Consider the following 22,598-nt stretch of genomic DNA (forward strand, 5'->3'; position numbering starts at 1 on the left):
ACAGGGGTGACGTGCTAATTTTCGCAGCATAAACCCGGTCCTAGGAGTCCGTTCCAGACCCGACTCAAGACTGCCCACAACCACCCTTTCGACCATCCCAAAGCCGAGCATAAAAACCGAGTATAAACAGTCCAATACGGGCACCAAATCAGTCTCACTTTCAGTACAAAGCCGTCTTTCACAACTCCAAAGACGATATTCATCAGTCCACTTCAACCCATTTTTAGACGACATTTAAGGCGAGGTTAAGGCATAAATTAAACACCAACAAGAGGCGACATTTATCTTACAAATGAGAAAGACAGTAAAGGACCAAACTTTATCAAGTAAGCACATGTAAAACGATACAAAAGACGGGAATTCGACATTTGTCGAGTAACCTATCACCGTTACTTGTTTTTGATCTCTTAAAGTCCAAGGAATCGCCCTAGGATGATCTCAAACCCAAAAATGGCACAGAAATGCTCAAAAACCGCATCCCTTGAAAGACGGATTTAAAAGAAAAGACGGAAGTTTGGCTCTTTTTTACATAGAAAGAAGGAGAATGAGGAGGGGAAGCTAATGGTATAAAAATGGTGAAGTTTGGTTGAGAAATGGGGTTGGGATCTTGGTTTGAATGATCGGAAATGGAGTAGTACGGGTTTGTTGTTGCTGCTGCTGCCTATTGTTTTGTTTTTGTTGAAATGAAGGAGGAAAAGAGAGGGAGTGTCACGGTAACCCAACAATAATATAGTAATAGTAATAATAATAATAATAATAATAATAATAATAATAATAATAATAATAATAATAATAATAATAATAATAATAATAATAATAATAATAATAATAATAATAATAATAATAATAATAATAATAATAATAATAATAATAATAATAATAATAATAATAATAATAATAATAATAATAATAATAATAATAATAATAATAATAATAATAATAATAATAATAATAATAATAATAATAATAATAATAATAATAATAATAATAATAATAATAATAATAATAATAATAATAATAATAATAATATAAAAGTAGAGTGTGGGGGTGGATAGGATATGTGTTGTCGACATACAATTGGTCCGTGTTAAGATAAGATTCTCAAATAAAATGTGACGGTCTAATGTTAGACGGGATTTAAGACGGGAATTATTACTATTACAGTCATTATTATTATCCGGCCAAAAATACGTATACATATATTATTATATAAATCGTTCCTTAAAAATATAATTTAATCGTACGTATTTTTATAAAAATGAGCTTTTATATAATACGTTTATAAAAATCGCGTTTGACATAAAATTAATTAAATAAAATAATTCAAAAATATATAACAAAATAATTAAACGGTTTAATAAATTTTAACTGTCAGAAAGGGAAATTCGCGGGTGTTAGATATACTCTTCATAATGGAATAAAGATACAGTTTTGTCTCCCTTACTTTCTCTCTACCTTCTCTCCATAATTCTTCATATTCTATATTTCACAACAGAATTTGTGTTTTGTGAGTTTTTTTTTGTGGGGGTGTGTGTGTTGGTTAGGAGTATTCCCTACGGCTGGGGCAATTTCTTCCAAGGTACTGAAGGTAATATAATGGGTTGGCCCTTCTCAAGTTTGAGTTTTTTTTCGCAAGAGTCAGGAATCGAACATCTGACCACTTGTTTAAGAGATGAGAGTCTTTACCACTCACACCAGCCAACTTTGGTTTTGTGGCAGCTTTAATGTGAGACGATCTCCTTAAGGAAATTCTGGTTGATAGCGAGTTTGAATTGTCATTCTCACCTCTCGATCGCTGACACAACGCCGCTAAAATAGTTCTCGAGATACTTAACCAACGATTTCAAGTAATTGGGATCAAGAAACCATTTCAACCAAAAGTGTAAGCTAATGGTTGGAGTCCAATATCGTTTTTATACTCAACATGCCCCCTCACCACGAATGTCGTTTGGGTTTGAAGTGTAGATGCAACGGCAGACCTTCTCATGCTTCCTTTTGATCACATTGACTCTGATACCATGTTAAGAAATCATCTCAGCCAAAAATTTAAACTAACGATTGGAGTCATAAGATCGGACAAGTTCAGGCACGGATTAATATACCGATTTTTTTCCTTTTTTTTGGTTTTATCTTATTTCTAAGGAATAAATTTGAATATCTCCACATTTTTAACAAATCACGAGTTTTAAACCTAGTGAATAGTAAGCCCATTAAACAAAGCTTTATAACCTATTAACCCAAAATGACCAATATCAACTCAGCCTAACGAATTGTGACCCATTAAAAAAAATGCATTATTCGTGTTAGATTCATGTCGGAAGATCTCACATAACCCAACCCATATAGGTTTCATGTCATGTCTATGTTGGACCATATAGATATATGATTAAGTTTTGATAATGACAAGTGTATGTTTCGTTTTATATGTACTCTTGCTCGTAATCATTTGGTTAGTCTTTGTTAGATTGACTTAGGTTTACAAGTTTAGCAAGTAATGTTATAGCATTCTTAACTATAACATTGAAGATTTGTGAGGCATCATTCAAGTAATGTTATAGCAGCTTGAGATATAACATTGAAGATTCTTAAAGCATCATGGTAACTGTAACAAGTTTCAAGTTTGATGATCACTCAAGCAAAAGGCTAGATCAATTCTTTAACGAAGCTCAAGATGAAGAGCTTGTGATCAAAACAAAGAGAAGATCCTATCACTGAAGATCTCCAGGAAGATTAGCTAGTATAGGTCTTCATCTAATGACAGTATCATAAGAAAAGAATATTGGGAAGGTCAAGTTATAGTTATTTCACATATAACTTTACTTACCAAACTTAAAGTTATAGTTGTTTCTACTATAACTTTAGGTAGCATTTTAATGGCACGATTTTAATTGTTTTAAAATCATTTTTCAAAGGACAAAATTCTTTAAATATATTTCGAAATCATATGTATCAATAAGTGGAGTTGATATATGGGTTGTTATAATGGATAACTTGCATATCTCTATTGGTTAGTAAAACGACTTATGGGTCGTCATGCTACCTAGGGTTTGCTAGTTTATTTTAACCTAACCCTAATCCAAGAAGAGAGATATTCTCGTCTAAGAAGGACACGGGCCTAGGGTTTCGGTTGTGGGTTGTAAATGATGGGTCGTGTAAGTCGTTTAGTATAAGTAACCTATCTAATCAAATCTAGCTTATATTCATATAAGATATTTTCTTATCTTAATAATATATGATTTGATTTGTTTACTTATCTAATAATCTTATAGATATAGTTTTGGAAAATAAGATTTACTTTTATCTTACTTACCTAAACTAGTATATATCTTGGATTGAAATTAGGAAAGAGATAAAGATTTATCTCTTATGAGATAAGCCGTTTATCTCACGGCTCCCAGGGTTTTGTGCAAACCCTAGTTCTCTCCTCTATTATAAATACATATGATCATTCTTCATTCACTTTCAGCTTTTCGAAATATAACAATTCCTGCAAACAAATTTGAGTTTAATTCTTAATTGTTTTTATTGTTTTGCTTTTGAAAATATTGCGAAAAGTCGTGCTCTTTAATTTGCTTATCTTTTTTAAGATTACGTCATAAGATAATAGTACTTCATATTGTTTCTTACTCGTTCAATTGTGTGAACACTTAGAAGAACAATCAAGTGCTTTCTTAGTAACTTAAGATAGTCAAAACCGAATATCTAGTGATATTCAAATTGAGTTATAGTTAGAGTTAACTATACGAGTGGGTTGATAATTTTGTAATCCGGAGAGAGGTACTAAAATTATTAATCGAGAATAGTGGATGTAGGCTTCGACGTGTGAAGCTGAACCACTTCAAATATCGCGTGTCCTTGCTGTTTTCCTTTTTGTTCATTTCATTACGTTCATAGTCATTTAGTTAATTAGTTAAAGTTTAATCAATAAACTTTAAGTAATTAATTACTTTGATATAAAATAAAAAGTAGGCATAAATTTTTAAATACTCAATTCACCCCCCCCCCCCCCCTCTCGAGTATTTCGGGTGTGATAGACTCTTCAATTGGTATCAGAGCCTCGTGCTCTTGATTGCCTAACCGCAAAGAGGCTAGATCCGTCTATCTTTTTATCTTTTTATTTTATTTTATTTCCGCTGCCTTACACGTGTGAAATGGATTTCCAAGTACCTTAAGTGTCCCGTCTTTGATGGGAAAAATTATGGACTTTGGAAAAACATGATGACACACTACATAAAAGGACATGATTGGGAGTGCTGGACGATTATAAAGAACGGACCACATAAAATTTTGGTCGCATCTTCGGAAGACACTACCTATGAGAAAAAAGGAAGAAGACTATATTGAGGCTGATTACAAGAAGGCTGAGAAAAACTCGAAAGCGATAAGCCTGTTACAAAACGGCATGACATCAACGGAGTTCGATCGTTTTTCTTCTTGCACTTCGGCCAAGGAAATATGGGATGGTCTTGAGTTGGCCTATGAAGGAACGTCGGCTGTTAGGAAATATCGTATTGACTTGCTGATTCAAAAATATGAACTCTTTAGAATGGAAAAAAATGAATCCCTTGATAGCATGTCAGCACGATTTTCCACTATAGTCAATGAGCTTAAGAATCTTGGGAAAACCTTTAACTCCGAGGATATTGCTAGAAAAGTACATAGGAGTTTAACCAAGAAATGGCGTCCCAAGGTCACGGTTATGGAAGAAGTCAGGGATCTCACTTCCCTTCCTTACGCAGAACTTATTGGTGCTCTCATGGCTCATGAACTCGTCCTGGACGACGATGAGGGCGAGGCCAGTAATAGCAAGAGCATGGCTCTACAAGCTTCCGCTAAGGAAGAAGAAGATGTTGAAATTGAGGATGAAACAGTTTTGTTTGCTAAACGATTCAATAAACGTATTTTCAGAAATAAGCAAGCAAAATCATTCAACAATAATAACAACAAATCTTACAATAAGAAAACTTCAGAGTCTAAAGTGTGGAGAATCCAGTCATATGATTAAGGATTATCCCACATGGAAGAAAATTAAAGACAAAGCAAAATGTGAGAAGACTAAGAATGAATTCAAGCAAGTCATGATGGCATCATGCTGGGGAGATCTCGACACTGAGGACGACGAAGCATCAGAAGAAGAACAAGTTGCTAACCTATGCTTAAGCAACGTCAGTCTTGACCTCCTTTCTGACAGTGATAAGGATAGTGTGGACTCCTACTGCTGCTTTCTAGGAGATTCCGACTCAGAAGAAGAAGAAGAAGAGGTAAGCTATCTTGAACTTAAAAAGAGTGTTAAGAAACTACCTAGGAATGCCTTAATTGAATATTTTGAGCAATCTCTTCGTAAGTGTCATGAACAAGAATTGGAATTGAAAGACTTGAAAGAACAAATTCTCGATATTGCTGAAGAGAATCACCTTCTGAAAGCAAAGGCCAAAAAGCTTAAATCTAAAGTTACAGCTAATATAGCTACAACTTCAGATATGACAAATGCTGAAAAGAAGGGTCTAGAGTCTAAAGTTATAGCTAATGAAGCTATAACCTCAGACCTGAAACTCAACATTGAGCATCTTCAAGCCAAAGTTACAGCTAGTGAAGCTATAACATTGGAATTGAGGAAATTCAAAGAGCTTCTTGAAACCAAGGCTACGGCTAGAGAAGCCGTGATCTCAGATCAAAATAAGGAGATTGAATCTCTGACTCAACAATTGTCAGAATCAAAAACCATTCTATCAAATACAAAAAAAACGCACGCCGAGATGGTGCGAGTTCTCAATGATAGATTCCAAAACTTTCGTGACAATTATGAAGAGACTCATCCCCCTAAGGTCAGTGAGTCAGACCATTCCAAATGCAACAAAGAGATACAGTCCTTAAAAGAATTACTCTTGCACGCTAGAAAGGTTCACGATAAATGGGAAGGTAGCACACGTGTCCTAAATTTCCTTACTGAGCAATCAGATAATAACATGAAAATGGGATTAGGGCATGAGTGCTATGGTCGTAGAGATCACTCTAAATGCAAATCAAACCCTTCCGAACGAGATTTCAGAAGGAGAAAATACACAAACTTAACAGAATATTTGATTTGTAATTACTGTGGTCATACTGGACATATCCAAGAAAATTGTGTCAAATATGATCAAGATTTAAGAAAAGGAATCGACCTTGTTAAAACATCTGACACTCTTTTCGAGGAAAGCGATTTTACCCCATCTGAACCAAGTACCAATGAAGAACGCAATAATGACTATCGTTGGTTCTACGATATGAGCTTTGAATTCAATAAGGCTACTAAATCAAAACAAACATCTAAACCTAATGAGCCCTTCAAAACCAAACCTCCCCCAAAACAACCTGAAAGACAACATCGTAAGGAACCCAGAACCCAACACAAGACGGTTCCCAAACAAAACCATTCACCTCCAAAACGTAAAGTTATTAAAAGGGTTTGGGTTAGGAAGGATATGGTCTTTAGAGTGACTAACGTTAAAGGACCCAACTTAGCTTGGGTACCTAAAAACTGTCTCTAATCATTCTGCAGGTGGTAGTGAAAGAAAATAACTTATGGTACCTTGATAGTGGATGTTCAAGGCACATGACTGGAGACGTAAATTTATTTCTTTCACTTGAGCCCTTCGACGGAGGCAAAGTCACATTTGGCGATAACGAGAAGGGTAAAATTATTGGTGTTGGTAAAGTTGGAATATCTTCCTCTCATGCTATTAGTGATGTTTATCTGGTTAGTGGTCTCAAGCACAATTTACTGAGTATTTCTCAATTATGCGACAAAGGAAATAAAGTTGTTTTTCATTCAGATTCTTGTCGAATAATAATTAAAGGAACAAGTAGTGTTGTGCTTGAAGGACATCGTAGAAGGAATGTTTATATGATTAATCTAAATAATATTCCTTCTAATTCATTCACGTGCATGAAAGTAACAACAGATGATCCCTGCCATTGGCACAAAAGATTTGCTCATATAAATTCAACAACGTTGAATCAGCTAAAGAAATGAGATTTGGTTGAAGGACTTCCTTCAATCAAATTCGATCAAGAAATCTTATGTGAATCCTGTGCTCGTTGCAAGCACGTGAGATCATCATTCAAACCCAAGAGAATGGTAAGTACCAATGAACCACTAGAGCTTGTACATATGGATCTTTGTGGCCCAATAAAGGTAAGAAGTAGAGGAGGATTCAGGTATGTCTTCGTTCTAGTTGATGATTATTCTAGATATATTTGGCCAATTTTTCTCAATTCAAAAGATGAAACTTTCGAAGAATTTGCAGTTCTAATGAAGCTTGCCCAAAATAAGTATAAATCCAAATTAGTTTCCATTCGTACGGATCATGGCACCACATTTGATAACCAAGCTTTTATAGAATATTGTAGGGAGAATGGTGCTGGTCATAACTTCTCGGCACCACGAACTCCACAAAAAAACGGTGTTGTTGAACGTATGAATATAACATTGGAGGATATGGCACGCACTATGTTATTATGTAGTGGACTACCTCAAAAATTTTGGGCTGAAGCCATTAGTACTGCATGCTATGTTCATAATCGAGCTTTGATTAGACCTATTCCCAGGAAGACTCCTTATGAGCTTCTTAGAGGACGTAAACCAAATATAGCGCATTTACGTTGCTTCGGGAGTAAATGTTTTGTCCATAATAATGGCAAAAATAGATTAAGCAAATTCGATCCCAGAAGTAACGAAGCTGTGTTTGTCGGTTATTCTAATCATAGTCAAGCATATAAGGTTTTTAATAAGAGAACCTTATGCATCGAAGAAAGTGTTCATGTTGTCTTTGATGAAAATAACTTGTTTGACAAAGCTGAACAGGATGAGGAAGAAGATTTGAACGCACCGGATTTCCGACTATCCAAGGATGATCTTCAAGAATTGGATGAAGAAGAAAGAGAAATTGAAGGCACAAATGATGAACAAGGAAGCCCTTCGAATGATAAAGGAAAGAGAACTGAGAGTTTAGTTGATGATACTAAAACCTCTTCTCAATCCAAGCAGTTGGAGGATAAAGTTATAACTGATGAAGCTATAACTTCAACTCAAAATCAACGAACTAAGTCTAATGTTACAACAGATTCTGTTATAACCCCAGGCTTGGATTCAAGGGGAACAAGGCTTGAACCCCAATCATTCGAAGATGACGAAACTAGTTCAGATGAAGTTGTGCCTCCAGTCTCTAAGAAATGGAGATACAAGGATTCCCATCCAATGGAAACCATCCTAGGAAGTTTGAATGAAGGCGTTCGAACTCGTAGAAGACTTAACAACTTTTGCTCATTCTACTCCTTTCTTTCAACTATTGAGCCAACAAATATTAAAGAAGCACTTGCTGAACCAGATTGGATTGTTGCCATGCAAGAAGAGCTTCACCAATTCGAACGAAACAAAGTTTGGCATTTGGTTCCAAGACCTAAAGATCGAACAGTTATCGGTACAAGATGGGTCTTTAGAAACAAGCTGGACGATACAGGAGTAATTGTACGAAATAAAGCAAGATTGGTCGTACAAGGGTATAGTCAACAAGAAAGAATTGACTATGATGAAGCCTTCGCTCTTGTAGCCAGACTTGAGGCTATTAGATTATTAATAGCATTTGCTGCTCATAAAGGAATTAAAATTTATCAAATGGACGTTAAGACAGCTTTTCTTAACGGTTATTTGAATGAGGAGGTTTTTGTCGAACAACCTCCAGGATTTCTCGATAGCAAGTTTCAAAACTATGTTTTTAAATTAGATAAAGCTTTATACGGTTTGAAACAAGCTCCGAGGTCATGGTACGACAGATTGTCAAAATATCTTCTTGAAAGTGGTTTTAAAAGAGGATCTGTCGACAAAACCCTATTTCTTAAAACTGAGGATTCCGATTTATTAGTTGTACAAATCTACGTTGATGATATTATTTTTGGTTCAACTAATGATCGTTTATGTAAGTATTTTTCAGATTTAATGACCTCAGAATTCGAGATGAGCATGATGGGAGAACTTAAGTTCTTCCTTGGACTCCAGATTCAACAAAATCCTGAAGGAATTATGATACACCAACAGAAATACATCAAGGAGCTAATAAAGAAATTTGGTATGGAAAACTCTAATTCTAAACCTAATCCTATGGGTACGGAAAAGAATTTGACCTTGGATGAAAACGGTAAGTGTGTCGATGAGACGACTTATCGAGGTATGATTGGCTCACTTCTTTATTTAACTGCAAGTCGTCCTGATATTATGTTTAGTGTATGCGTATGTGCTCGTTTCCAATCGTGCCCTAAAGAATCGCATATGATTGCAGTTAAGAAAATCTTGAAGTATTTAATTGGTACATCTAAATTATATTTGTGGTATCCTTTTGAATGTAATTTCGATCTCATGGGATATTCAGATGCAGATTATGCAGGATGTTCACTTGACAGAAAAAGTACTTCCGGCATAGCAACGTTCGTTGGACCATGTATTATCACATGGGGATCAAAGAAGCAAAATTCCGTTGCATTATCTACCGCTGAAGCCGAATACATTGCCGCTGGACTGGTATGTTCTCAACTTCTATGGCTTAAGCAACAATTATGTGATTACGGTGTTAATATTGGGTGTATACCTATTTTGTGCGACAACACGAGTGCTATAATTATATCTAAGAACCCTGCACAACACTCACGAACTAAGCATATAGACATTAGACACCATTTTCTACGTGATCATGTAGATAAGGGCAACATAAGATTGAAATTTTGTAGTACAGAAAAACAATGGGCTGACATTTTTACCAAAGCGTTGTCTAGAGAACGTTTTGATATTTTATGGTTGGAAATTGGTTTAATGGGTGGCAACTAAACTTGTCACAAATATTTTACTCTCTATATGACTGACTAGATTTGATGAGATTGTATGACTGTGTCCGTATTTCTCGTTGCAAGTTTATCTATGTCAAATGTTATATTATAATATGAGATTATTCCGTCTGCTAGTCATGTATATTTTAAGTTTAATTTCGAACCATAAAGTCGTAACATATTGCCTCCCTAAACCGAAATTCTCTACCAAATTTTTATCACTTACCAAATCTTATCTTTTCATCTTACAAAAATCTACCCTAACCACTATTATTATCTTATGGTAAGTAAATAAAAAAAAAAAAAAAAAAAAAAAAAAAAAAAAAAACCTACTTACCTATTTCCACACGCCACCTCCACTTTCCTTACCTCTTTCAAACACTTTTACCATAATTCACAATTTGCATCCCCATAAATACCCCACCCCTACCGTCACCATCAACACACATCTCTCAATATTTATTTTTTCCTCCTACACTCTTACACACTCAACCTCCAAATTCAAATCATCATCATGACTCCTCCCTCAACTCGCATCCACTCACCCTCAACTCGGTCCACAACTCGGACCTGGTCCTCCAAATCACCATGCAACAAAACCTATGACCCTCTCAAAACTTCCTCACCCTCACCAAACCAAAAACCAACTAATCCCGATCATAACCGGGTTGATCCTAACTTAGAAGGGAAAAGACGGAAGTTGAATAAGGGGAAGAAGAAAGCCGTGGGGTTTGAAGGTTCGGTGGAGGAAACCGGGGTCGTAGCTACTCAAGAAAGTCATCAAAGGGCAATGTTCCGAGAGTATATGCCGAATGCAACATCAATGGGGGCTTGATAAGCTCCGACTCACCGTGGACGAGAGGACCCGAGTCAACTACGTTATGCGGTATGGTATTCATGGTGGTCGTTCCTACTCCGATAAATGGTATGGAAAAATCGAACCTTTACAATTTTTTAAGGATTTCTTGAATCTTCAAGAATGGAAGAAAGTTTGTTCTTTTGTTGGTCCGGTTTATCCTATTGAGGTAATCCAATTCTACTCTTCCGTTTCCGTAAGAAATAGCGTGTTGCATGAGGTGGTTAATGATTCCGAAGTCAAAATTTCCCTTGACGATTTTTGTACTCTGTTCTCGGTCCCTGATGATGGGGTCGAAATCAATCCGAGTGCGGAATGGGGAGATGTGACGGAGGAATAAAAGCTTAAAATTAAGAAGTCTTTTGATGTTGATGCTACGGGGTCGAGTAATATGCTTGCGGGGCCGTTCACTCCAAAATTGAAATTCTTTCTCAATTTTATTTGGAACACGGTTGTTCCGAGGAGGGGTGGTCGTGATAAATTGTCGAGTTATGAGATGGTTTTGATGTCTAAATGGCTTAAAGGGTCTAAATTTAGTCTTCCTCGCCTTGTGTTTCATAAAATTATCCAAACAAGTATTTCCGTCACCGAGGAAAAATTTTATACTACTTTGGATTTGCCGTATGGTATGTGGGTCTCTCGGCTTTTGGAACAAAAAGGGGTAATTGGGATTTCTAGCTATGGTGTAATTGTCAAAGATGAGATGTGTGACACTCATCTTAAACTCATGAAGGTTGGTGCAATTGGACCCGATTTGGTGTTTTTGGCTAAAGGGAATGTGGTGGAGAAATCGTCGGATGTGGTCTCGGTTGTTGAACAAAAATTGGACTCGTTTATGACGAATATTTGTGAGAAATTGGATGCACAAAATAAGATGGTTGCGGAATTGGTCTCGGGTTTGGGTCAAGACAAAAAATGGGGCTTCGGGTTCGAAGGGTTCGGATCTTGCCGTGGTCTTGTCTTATTTGCATGGGTTGGAAGCTAGGGTTGATGCTATGGCTAAGGATGCGGCTAGGGCGGCTAAGGAGTGTGTCCATCATTCCGGGTCATTGGCTAACCTAGCTAGTCAAGGAGGGGCAATATGGCGTGAAGGGAAGGCTATGCATGAGGATATGCGGGTTATTTACGAGGCTACTAAAGCCTTGTCATTGAAAGTGCTTAATTTTGAGACGTGTCTCACGGCACAAGCTAACCATGGCCGTTCATGCTTTGATCGTCTTGATTCTCTTGAGTTTAGGACCCGTCCCGGTTATGTGAACCCAAATGTCGTGAAACGCGACTATCCTTAACCCGTCACCATCCTTCCTTGCTTTTCTTTTATTAGACTTTATATTTTGAATAATTGTCTAATTCGGCCCATTTTGGCTTACTTTTCATTCGGCCCATTTGGCTTAATAACTTGTCTCTTATTCGGCCCATTGGCAATTAGACTATTTTGGTTTGTAGTACACTTATTTTATATTTGGCATGCTTATGTAGTTTATTTTCTCGTTTTATAATCTTTCTTTGCAAGTTTAATTCTTGTCTCGACTTATATTATTTTAGTTGTTTTATGTCTTTTCTCGTCTTTTCGATGATGTCAAGAAGGGGAAGAAAATTATCGTGACTTAAGTATTTGCCTAAGCTTGCTCCTTGTCAGAACATTTAATCTCTTAAGATCTTTAGATGTTATCTTTGTATATTAGTGGATTGTTCTTGCGTTCAACTATCTATGACTTTTATGGTATTATGTTGAGGGGGAACGTTCACTTAGTCACAAATCGTAAGAGACTTGTCATCATCAAAAAGGGGGAATTTGTTGGACCATATAGATATATGATTAAGTTTTGATAATGACAAGTGTATGTTTCGTTTTATATATACTCTTGCTCGTAATCGTTTGGTTAGTCTTTGTTAGATTGACTTAGGTTTACAAGTTTAGCAAGTAATGTTATAGCATTTTTAACTATAACATTGAAGATTTGTGAGGCATCATTCAAGTAATGTTATAGCAGCTTGAGCTATAACATTGAAGATTCTTAAAGCATCATGGTAACTGTAACAAGTTTCAATTTTGATGATCACTCAAGCAAAAGGCTAGATCAAGTCTTTAACGAAGCTCAAGATGAAGAGCTTGTGATAAAAACAAAGAGAAGATCCTATCACTAAAGATCTCCAGGAAGATTAGCTAGTACAGGTCTTCATCTAATGACAGTATCTTAAGAAAAGAATATTGGGAAGGTAAAGTTATAGCTATTTCACCTATAACTTTACTTACCAAACTTAAAGTTATAGCTGTTTCTACTATAACTTTAGGTAGCATTTTAATGGCATGATTTTAATTGTTTTAAAATCATTTTTCAAAGGACAAAATTCTTTAAATATATTTCGAAATCATATGTATCAATAAGTGGAGTTGATATATGGGTTGTTATAATGGATAACTTGCATATCTCTATTGGTTAGTAAAACGACTTATGGGTCGTCATGCTACCTAGGGTTTGCTAGTTTATTTTAACCTAACCCTAATCCAAGAAGAGAGATATTCTCGTCTAAGAAGGACACGGGCCTAGGGTTTCGGTTGTGGGCTGTAAACCGATGGGTCGCGTAAGTCGTTTAGTATAAGTAACCTATCTAATCAAATCTAGCTTATATTCATATAAGATATTTTCTTATCTTAATAATATATGATTTGATTTGTTTACTTGTCTAATAATCTTATAGATATAGTTTTGGAAAATAAGATTTACTTTTATCTTACTTTACCTAAACTAGTATATATCTTGGATTGAAATTAGGAAAGAGGTAAAGATTTATCTCTTATGAGATAAGCCGTTTATCTCACGGCTCCTAGGGTTTCGTACAAACCCTAGTTCTCTCCTCTATTATAAATACATATGATCACTCTTCATTCACTTTCAGCTTTTCGAAATATAACAATTCCTGCAAACAAATTTAAGTTTAATTCTTAATTGTTTTTATTGTTTTGCTTTTGAAAATATTGCGAAAAGTCGTGCCCTTTAATTTGCTTATCTTTCTTAAGATTACGTCATAAGATAATAGTACTTCATATTGTTTCTTACTCGTTCAATTGTGTGAACACTTAGAAAAACAATCAAGTGCTTTCTTAGTAACTTAAGATAGTCAAAACCGAATATCTAGTGATATTCAAATTGAGTTATTGTTAGAGTTAACTATACGAGTGGGTTGATAATTTTGTAATCCGAAAAAAGGTACTAAAATTATTAATCGAGAATAGTGGATGTAGGCTTCGACGTGTGAAGCTGAACCACTTCAAATATCGTGTGTTTGCAGTTTTCCTTTTTGTTCATTTCATTACGTTCATAATCATTTAGTTAATTAGTTAAAGTTTAATCAATAAACTTTAAGTAATTAATTACTTTGATATAAAATAAAAAGTAGGCATAAAGTTTTAAACCCCCACACACCCCCCTCTTCGAGTATTTCGGGTGTGATAGACTCTTCAGTCTCCATTTCCTCAATTACATAAATGGTCACAAAATGTTGGCCCTAACTTACTTTGTGTCGGGTACTCGGGTTCACTTTGCATATTTGGATCGGATCAATGATTGCCACCTCTTATCAGACCACTTGAAGTCGGGTACATATTTTTAAAGAATACGAAACAAAATACTTTGCTAAGCTCGCCCCTGTCAATTGTCATCCGCAAGAGTATCTCAGGAAAAAAAAGTGCAACTCTTATCAGAGAATCTAAACAAGTTCAATGGTAAACACAAACAAATGGCGCCAACAGCAGATACGAGTTTGCAAACAAGGCAAAAATATGACCCCCTTAAGAACATCCGAATTCCCTCTCTTGCATCGGGAAGAGATTTAGCATTCCCGACCAAAACAGTCATTGCAATTCCAGTATATAAGAATTTCAGTATGCTGTAAGCAAAGTTAGCAGAGTCCATTGGAATGCCTACTCCTGCACTTTGTGGAGAAGTATTTGTGTTCTAGTCACTGACTTGAAAATCGACAAAAATCCAACTCAAGCTGTTACAAGGAAGAGATGAGCCGGGCTACATTTTAGAAACACGACACCAAATCCTTTCGGTTTTTGGATCGAGTAAAGAATGTTAAGCTTTTGAAAGGTCATATATTGATTGTCGAAACTACTGACATGCAGCTATGATTCCTGTAAGTGTTTGAACTCCTCACAGTCAGCTCCGACTTTACTCAAACTTGAGATGAGCTTTGGCACAATCTTGGCCAGCATCAATTTAAAACCAACAGATGTGGCATTAGCTTCACTTTTATCGGTCACCAAAGCATCCTCCGCCAGAGAGCCTATCAGATAACCTTTCATATATGCATCACATGCCTTTAAGATATAATAGCCTCGCCGCTTGAAATGTTCTTCCACCAGATCTTCAAAGTCCTGGATGATTCATATAGCACATTAGCCCCCAAAGTATGCCTAGTAGCAGTTACAAACCAAATTGCTCCTTTTTTTTTATACGAGTCGTTCTCACGTTCTAGGACACTTGGATCTTTGATGTCTCCCAAAATATATAGTACAGTGAATGTTATCAAATGTACACTCGAATGAAACTATGAAAGTTTTTTTTTTTTTTTTTTTTCCCTGTGAACTTCACGATTTAAGCTTCATAATTTTCTTCTTAAGTATAAACCAAAACACAAGGTAAAAAAAAGTAACATAAAAAGCAGAAGGAAATATACTATTTCTACGAAACTTCTCCTGAGCCCAACTAGTTAAGCAAATAAATTGAAGAAATATCGGTTCTAGAGACTAACTTAGAGCACCAGTTATCAACCTACCCATATCTTCATAAGTTCATATATCATGGGACACATATCATATAGCTTTAGGCCTGATATCATCTAGATGAAGGAAACTAAAGTTGAAAGCTAAAATAAACAAGAGTATTTCAGTTACCTTTGGAGGCTTCCGTATAAGATACATTATTGTTTTGCAATTAAGCAAGAAAGTGTTCTCGTTGTATGACAAAGAGTTTTTCTCCCCCTCGGCCGTCCCGGCTTGCTTATCGTATCCAGCTTCATTAAAGTATGGCTTTGAGTTCAATACTAAGCCTTGTAGTGAAACCAAAACTTGAAGGATGCTTGAGGATTTTGGGTCCCAGACCTCGTTTCCTCGTCCTGTCCAAGTGTTCAACAGACTAAGGCAAACTTTGCCTTCCTCGTACAAATTAGGGTTTATACGCCAACCTCCAGAGTGATAATGTGCTGACTGCAAAAGATATAGATGTATATTGTATACTACAAATTAGGGTGTTCACCAGTTTTGAAAACTTTTCATAATTTTAAGTCGGTTGATATGAGAATCAAAATTCCACAGGATATGGCAATTCATAGGAATTAGATTTTTTAGATAAATTTATGGGACCTTATAAAAAGTGTTTGGTTGCCAATGTGGAATATGAACTCCACAGGAATTGAAATTACGCCACTAATAAAAAGAATCTACACTCACGGGAGGAACATGAGGATACTCTGGAGGAAGATGAAAATCAAAGAAGAAAAGACCATCTTGATAAGGGGTTCCATAAGCTCCAACAATTACTGCTCTTAACAGATCCATCCGATCCTCATACACGCGCACATATATTCCATCTAATCAGTAAGAGTGGTCAGTTAATCATCCATTAAAAATAGGTCAATCGTAATCCTGATGAGCATTTTCAGATAGAACATCACCTGGGAGGTTGTTCTGTAGAATGGTCCAATCTTGCTGAACTTTCTTTAGCCACTTTCTTTCATTGTTACTCTGACACCATTATTAAGACAGCGTATTAGCGTTATTATGACTATGAAAACTATAACCAATGCCAGAGTTCAATAAATATCATTGAGTATATGAACAACATAATAAGCCAAACATAACCCAACCAGTGTTACTCGTCCTCGGTTAGAAGTATCATTGTACGTGTCAAATTGTCGAACTCGGTAATTTTATTAAAAATCCTCATGTTTTTGGATTAAGACGATGCGCCCAAGGCACGGGTACATAAGGTAATATGAAGAGCCCCAAAAAAAAAAAAAATTACAACAAAACAGGGTTCCACATGAAAACCTAATGATAAAAACTGTAAAAGTTTCAAGACGCTGGGAATCACAGAAAAACGCCACCAAGCTCTAGTTAAAACAGAATATAGTGAATAACAAGCATTACCGGTATGTTGGCACCTAAGAAAAAATGGTCCACGGGATCCTTGGCAGTTTCAAAGCGCTTAAAGCTGTAGAAGTTACCACCAGAACGGGCCTCATTGGGCCTCAATTTACACGAGGCTTCTCCTTTATCCTTTTCAGACGCAACTTCAACAGATACCTCTTCCTTGTCTGGTCCTGGAGGCACACTACCAATATTGACAACACTGGGATTTTGAGAGTTAGACGCATTAGAAGCTCTTCCATCAGAAGTATGTATTTCCTCCTCTGACTGCACTTCACTTTCTCCAGCGGATCCAGAATCCCCATGGCTGCGTCCACGAGTGAATATTCCAGAAGCTATTCTAAGAAGTTCAAAGGCAAAACCAAACGGTCCTTTAACCCCTGAATTATTTTCTCTGACTGCTGGCTCAGGATTGGTTTCTGTGCCTTCAGGAGTTTGTTCCTAAATCCATGTACCAGTGTTTATTGGTGAAGTTAGGAAGTCAAGAATAACTGAGCATATCAATTTATTGACAAAGTGTACCACAAAGAATATATAAAAATAAATGTAACACACTTCTAAACCAGTAAGTCACTTTGGTCGCTCAACCATGATTACAATTGCCAAATGTTTAACCCAACTTTAAATTGCAATAACCATTCATATTTCATGTAACTTTATCCTTCTATCTTCCCTTCCTATAAACCTTTTACTCCCCTCCATTTTACATGTACCTCATCTTACTATTAGAACCCATCGTTCCATCCGCACCTTAACGCACTGTAAAATGTCTTAGGTTCTTTGCCCATAGAACTACTCACATTTATTTTACAAGTTTCTCTCAAGTTGTTATCGTCTTCCCTTGTTCCCCACAATCCCACCTCTTGCCTCTTCTGCGTTGACAAGACCAAAACACACTACAAAGTCAATTCCAAAGTGCCGGTACCATTCCGGTAGAACTAAAGCTGACAGTTAAAGCCATGTGAATACACGTGAGGGGAAGAGCGGAAGACTGAAACTTAACAGCCTGACCGTGTTTAAAATAATTCCGCTTATAAAAGTATAAGGGTCTAACAAACTTTTGCCTAGAATATTTATCACATAATGAAACATAACTAATTGGTTTCTCCCATCAAATTCTTTATGGGATTACCTATTATGTCACCTTGGAACAAAACTACCTGGCGTGCAATCTCATTACTAGGCTGCATTAGAGTACTTGTGTTACAGCTCACATACGAAAGCATTATCCTAGGGCACCTAAAGCTCCAAAATATTACATACTTTCTCCACCTAAGAAAACATCTTTCAAAATTCGTAAAGAAGGAAATAAATTTGTTCCATCTATAACCATAGTCAACTGGAAGATAAACAACGGACCACATCTATAACAACAAAGCCTCAGTTCCAAAACGCATTGGGAATGATTACAGGAACCCAAGTAAAGTTCATAAGAAAGGAACAAGCAGTAAGAAAGTAAGAAAAGAATGACAGGAAGAGAATGAAGCTAGCTCGAAGGAACAGAAAAAAGGGAAGGATTATAGTTCATGCCCAAGATGGAAGATATACCACCAATAAACAACTGAGAAATTTTAAAAGGAACGAACCTTTTCTGCGTTGTCAAGGACACACATTTCATCATCCTCAAGAGTCTCCCAACTAGCAGCGTCGCTATTCTCACTCCCACCAGCAACAGAATCGTCATCATCTCGACCAACAACATAAATTGCTTGCGGCCCAACCTGATACCAAACTAAAAGACAAAGTTAATCAAGAATCAAAAGTCTTTGGTAAATCACACAATTAGCTCATTACACAATCCGTCAGAAATTCTAACAAATAAAAAGTGTACAAAAAAATGGGGGTCAATACAAGCATAAGATGGTATATACCGTTGAAACCATTCCATCTGCCCATGTTACTTCAATATCACCATTTTTGAGGCCGGTAATATTTCCAACCCAGGACAAGTCGGAGAATTCACTAGTAGCTTTCTTACCCAATGAACCTTCTTCAGCATTACAATCTATTACAGAGTTTTCCTTAGCATCATCTGTAACATTAGCCTTCATATGCTTTTCTCCAGAGTCAGAACATACCATTTCCAATGTGCTAACAACCGGGGACAAGCGAACAACTACATCCCCATAACAATAATCGTAATCAGGGTGCCCTTCGAGTTCATAAACACTAACAATTTCCTCTTTCTCAAATTCGCGAGGATCTTCTGGTTTAGCAACCTGCTTTAACCAATTTACACATGCCGTCTTCTCCTTTGCATCAACACCTCGAATAACACCCACTCGTCTGATTTCTGAGGCCTCTTCCTCCTCCTCATCTGCTGCTTTCTCTATCACATATTGTTCAGCCACAAAGTCATGATCGCCCGGGCTTTCAATAGATATCAATGATGTGGAGTCCAATCCCTGCTCTAAGGTACCATCTTGCCATGCCACATCTATTTTTGTATGACTGTTGACTATCAAAAGAGCTCTTTCAAAAGTCTGTTCCTTTTTCCCTGGTTTCTTCTCCCTTTTAACTACAACTTTTCGGTGTTTTTTGCGTTGAATATGCCAAGTTCCCTGGATACTGTTATTTGAGATAGGAAATGAACTACATGAACTTGATTTTGGCGATACATTGGTTAGCTCATTTCCATCAACGCTACCTGATGTGCCCACACCATCAAGATCGATAGATTCAGCAAGCTGATTTGATTCCTTTGGTTTGACCTCCTCTAAAGTATCCTCCACGTGAACAGCATCTGGTTCATGAAGTTGCAACTTGGATAAACTTTTATCCAAAGGAATGGACAATGACGGTGTGAACGATGGAAGAAAACACCAGTCACCAAGCTGCCAACTAGCATGACTAAAACAAGATAACAATTTTAAATTCTTAGGACTCTGCTCTTCATCTGGGGAAATCGAAGAGTCTGGCCCATACCCAGCAGAAGCTATCCAGTGAACATATACAGACCCAACTGTGACCTTTATGACAGTAGCTTCTTGCCGCCGGTTGGCCTGGTTTGCTTTCCACCTTCCTGATAGCCACTGACCATTTCTGAAAACCGAGGAGGAACTTGCCTTAACACGTTGACCAGGATGATACGGGCAGTGTCTATCTTCATGCAAATTACTTGCAATTGGCATGAGCTGTATTGGCTCAGCCCCATTTATTTTACAGATAGAACCATCATCAAATAATACAGTCACATTATCAAGAACATCATCAACTCTACCCAGCCAAGGACCAGAAACTACATAATCACCTATAGTAATATCCCTGACCCGTTTGACATCTCTGGAGGAAACACCCTTGACAATTGAACCATCAGGGGCTAATAAATCAACAGTCAAATCAACATTCACCACAAGACCTATTTGCCCAGTGGGATCCAAGGCAGAGGCAACATAATCACCATGTAAGAAGGCCCTGTCTACTACTATTAATTCACTTCTGTGATGTGTGGTCTCAGAATCATCCATCCACAACACTCGAACCTGATCTGCAGTAAGAGAACCTCCTTCGCTGTCATCACTATCATCACTGCTCTCATCGTCTTCCCCATTTTCAGTACCGCCATCCTTTTCAATCCTTTCTATGCCTTCCTCTTCTCTCTTACCACCTTCATCCAAATCCATCGTATCAGCTGATTCATCATCATCATTGTCGTCAGTCATATCACTCTCTGAATCGGAATCACCAGCAACTTCTATCACAACCCCAATTCGACTCCCATCAATATGCCTCACAACATCCTCTCTATAAATATGGTTATCAGTTTGAGGACTCAAAAGATGATGTTCTTTAGCTTCATAGTCAGCACTACCTTCAATACTAACATCCCCACTCACAGAAGGATGTCCATCAGGTTGATCGGTTTCCATCTTAAACCTGCTGCAAAGTGTAAACCAACACAATCACGCTACTGAAGTAGAAACCACAACAAACAAGATAACATACAACACAAAATCTAAGCCCTATTTCATTTACAATTTCACCATCCATATTCATAATGGCCTTGTTTGGATAGGGCATAAAGATGGATGGGGAGGGAAAAGGAGAGGGGAACGGAGCAATGATTTATCCTTCCAAATCCTCCCTATGGTGTAAGGATTTTGATTTGGCCTTGAAGGAGGAAAATGGATCTCTCCATTTACAACCCCACCATTTCTCTCCAACCCGACTTGTCAACCACTAAAGGAGATTCAACCCCTTCCTCCCCCCCCCCAATCCAATCGCCACACAGGCACACCCAAATAAAGGATAAATCTAAACAACATAGCTTCGTTCTACTAATCAGTTATATCGACTCTAGCAAAACATGTCTAAAACAAACTTCACACGGCTACTTGCCTACTTATCACTGACCACGGACATGTACACGTACATTTGACAGCCTCCCACCCCCTCCCCAAACCTCCACCATATGCACATCCTTAACAGAAGTAACGCAACGGTGAAATACTCAGTCTTCCATGTTTTAAACAAAGACTTGAGTCAATTGCTATCATTATAATGAACCTTGACTCAAACCCATCTCTTGAATTAGTTTAATAAGCGTAACCTATACCATTTCATCCCCTTTAATCACTTAAGATATACTTCAATAGTCCAATAATCACTTTTTTAATCTAAAATTTGGTCCTATCAATACCATTTCATTAAAAGATAGAAAAGATTCCTGAAGCAACTCAAGAAAATGGAAACTAGCTCAAAAAGATCCAATCTTTACACCACCATTCCAAATATCATGCTATAAAACATCGAAAAAATTCAATCAAATTCAGAGAATCATGAACTAAACATACCCAAATGTCTAAATATCATTAAAGCGACAAACTTTATGTAATCAACCAACCAAAAAAAACATTAATTCTTGATGAAATGAAAGAAAGAAAGAAACAATATAAATAAATAAGAATAATAAAATGAATGAAATATACCTGAGGATATTGGGAAAGTGGGTGAAGAAGAAGAAGAAGAATATTAGGGTAAACCGTGAAGGGATGAATGAAATTAACAAAACGAAGCTTGTGTGTGTGTTGTAAAGGGGAGCGGAGCTAAAAATGAAATCAACTAACACAAATGAAAGCTTGGGCTATGTTTATGTTTAAGTTTATGTTTATGTTTACTTTCACCACCATTTACCGTTTATACTTTATAGAATATCAAAAGAATATGATTATTTAATTTCAAAAAAAAAGAATACGATTATTTAAGTGCAAATTACTATTGTACCAATTGCCGTTTGTCATTTCTCATTTTTCAACTTAGGCCGTGTTTTTTTTTTTAAGGTTGAAAGGTACTGAACTAAATTGAACTAGCAAAGTGTTAAATTGCACTGAAGTGAATGAAGTTGAACTGAACTTAATAGAGGTTGAACTAAATTAATGACCTGAAATTAAGTCATAAAGAACAAAGCCTTAATATTCTTAGGCTTATGAAGCAACTCTCTCTCCTCCATTTGGATGTCACTCGGACTCATTTGCATAATTTAACATATTATGACTTTTCTAACATGTGTCATTAGGGCACATGATAATAAACTAATTCGAATTTTCTAATATGTGCCCTTAGGACACATGATAATAAAACTAGGGAAATATTGTTGAGATATATCATGATAATGATAAATTAGGTTATTATCATGTGCCCTAAGAGCACACATGTTAGAAATCCGGTTATCGATGTAATCTTAAATTTTTTTTCCTACTTAACGTATTATCATGTACTATAAAGGCA

The 22,598-nt window shown here is 36.6% G+C and overlaps 1 protein-coding gene across 2 annotated transcripts; it reads right to left on the reverse strand.

Annotated features, from left to right (window-relative positions):
• Positions 1-14,322: 14,322 nt before the first annotated feature.
• Positions 14,323-21,986, reverse strand: LOC141599550 (putative ubiquitin-conjugating enzyme E2 23). Of its 2 annotated transcripts, none has more exons than XM_074419586.1 (8): positions 21,800-21,986; positions 18,743-20,747; positions 18,458-18,592; positions 16,872-17,312; positions 16,397-16,466; positions 16,173-16,312; positions 15,618-15,929; positions 14,323-15,098 (listed from the first exon to the last, which is right to left on the reverse strand). In XM_074419586.1, exons 2-8 carry the CDS (start codon positions 20,738-20,740, stop codon positions 14,847-14,849), a joined length of 3,348 nt encoding a protein of 1,115 aa, XP_074275687.1. In that variant the 5' UTR covers positions 20,741-20,747; positions 21,800-21,986; the 3' UTR covers positions 14,323-14,846. The 2 variants fall into 2 exon arrangements, with proteins under 2 accessions (XP_074275687.1, XP_074275686.1); XM_074419585.1 differs by having other exon boundaries at positions 18,743-20,750; positions 21,800-21,969.
• Positions 21,987-22,598: the final 612 nt, after the last annotated feature.

This window comes from Silene latifolia, chromosome 9 (genome assembly GCF_048544455.1).
Source record: "Silene latifolia isolate original U9 population chromosome 9, ASM4854445v1, whole genome shotgun sequence".
Classification (NCBI taxonomy): Eukaryota; Viridiplantae; Streptophyta; class Magnoliopsida; order Caryophyllales; family Caryophyllaceae; genus Silene; species Silene latifolia.

Coding starts and splice junctions, on each gene's coding strand:
- LOC141599550 (XM_074419586.1), bottom strand. CDS start 20,740: ATGGAAACCGATCAACCTGATGGACATCCTTCTGTGAGTGGGGATGTT. Junction 15,930..16,172: donor AGTATCCTCATGTTCCTCCC/GTGAGTGTAGAT, acceptor TATCTTTTGCAG/TCAGCACATTATCACTCTGG. Junction 15,099..15,617: donor TTATACGGAAGCCTCCAAAG/GTAACTGAAATA, acceptor TGAATCATCCAG/GACTTTGAAGATCTGGTGGA.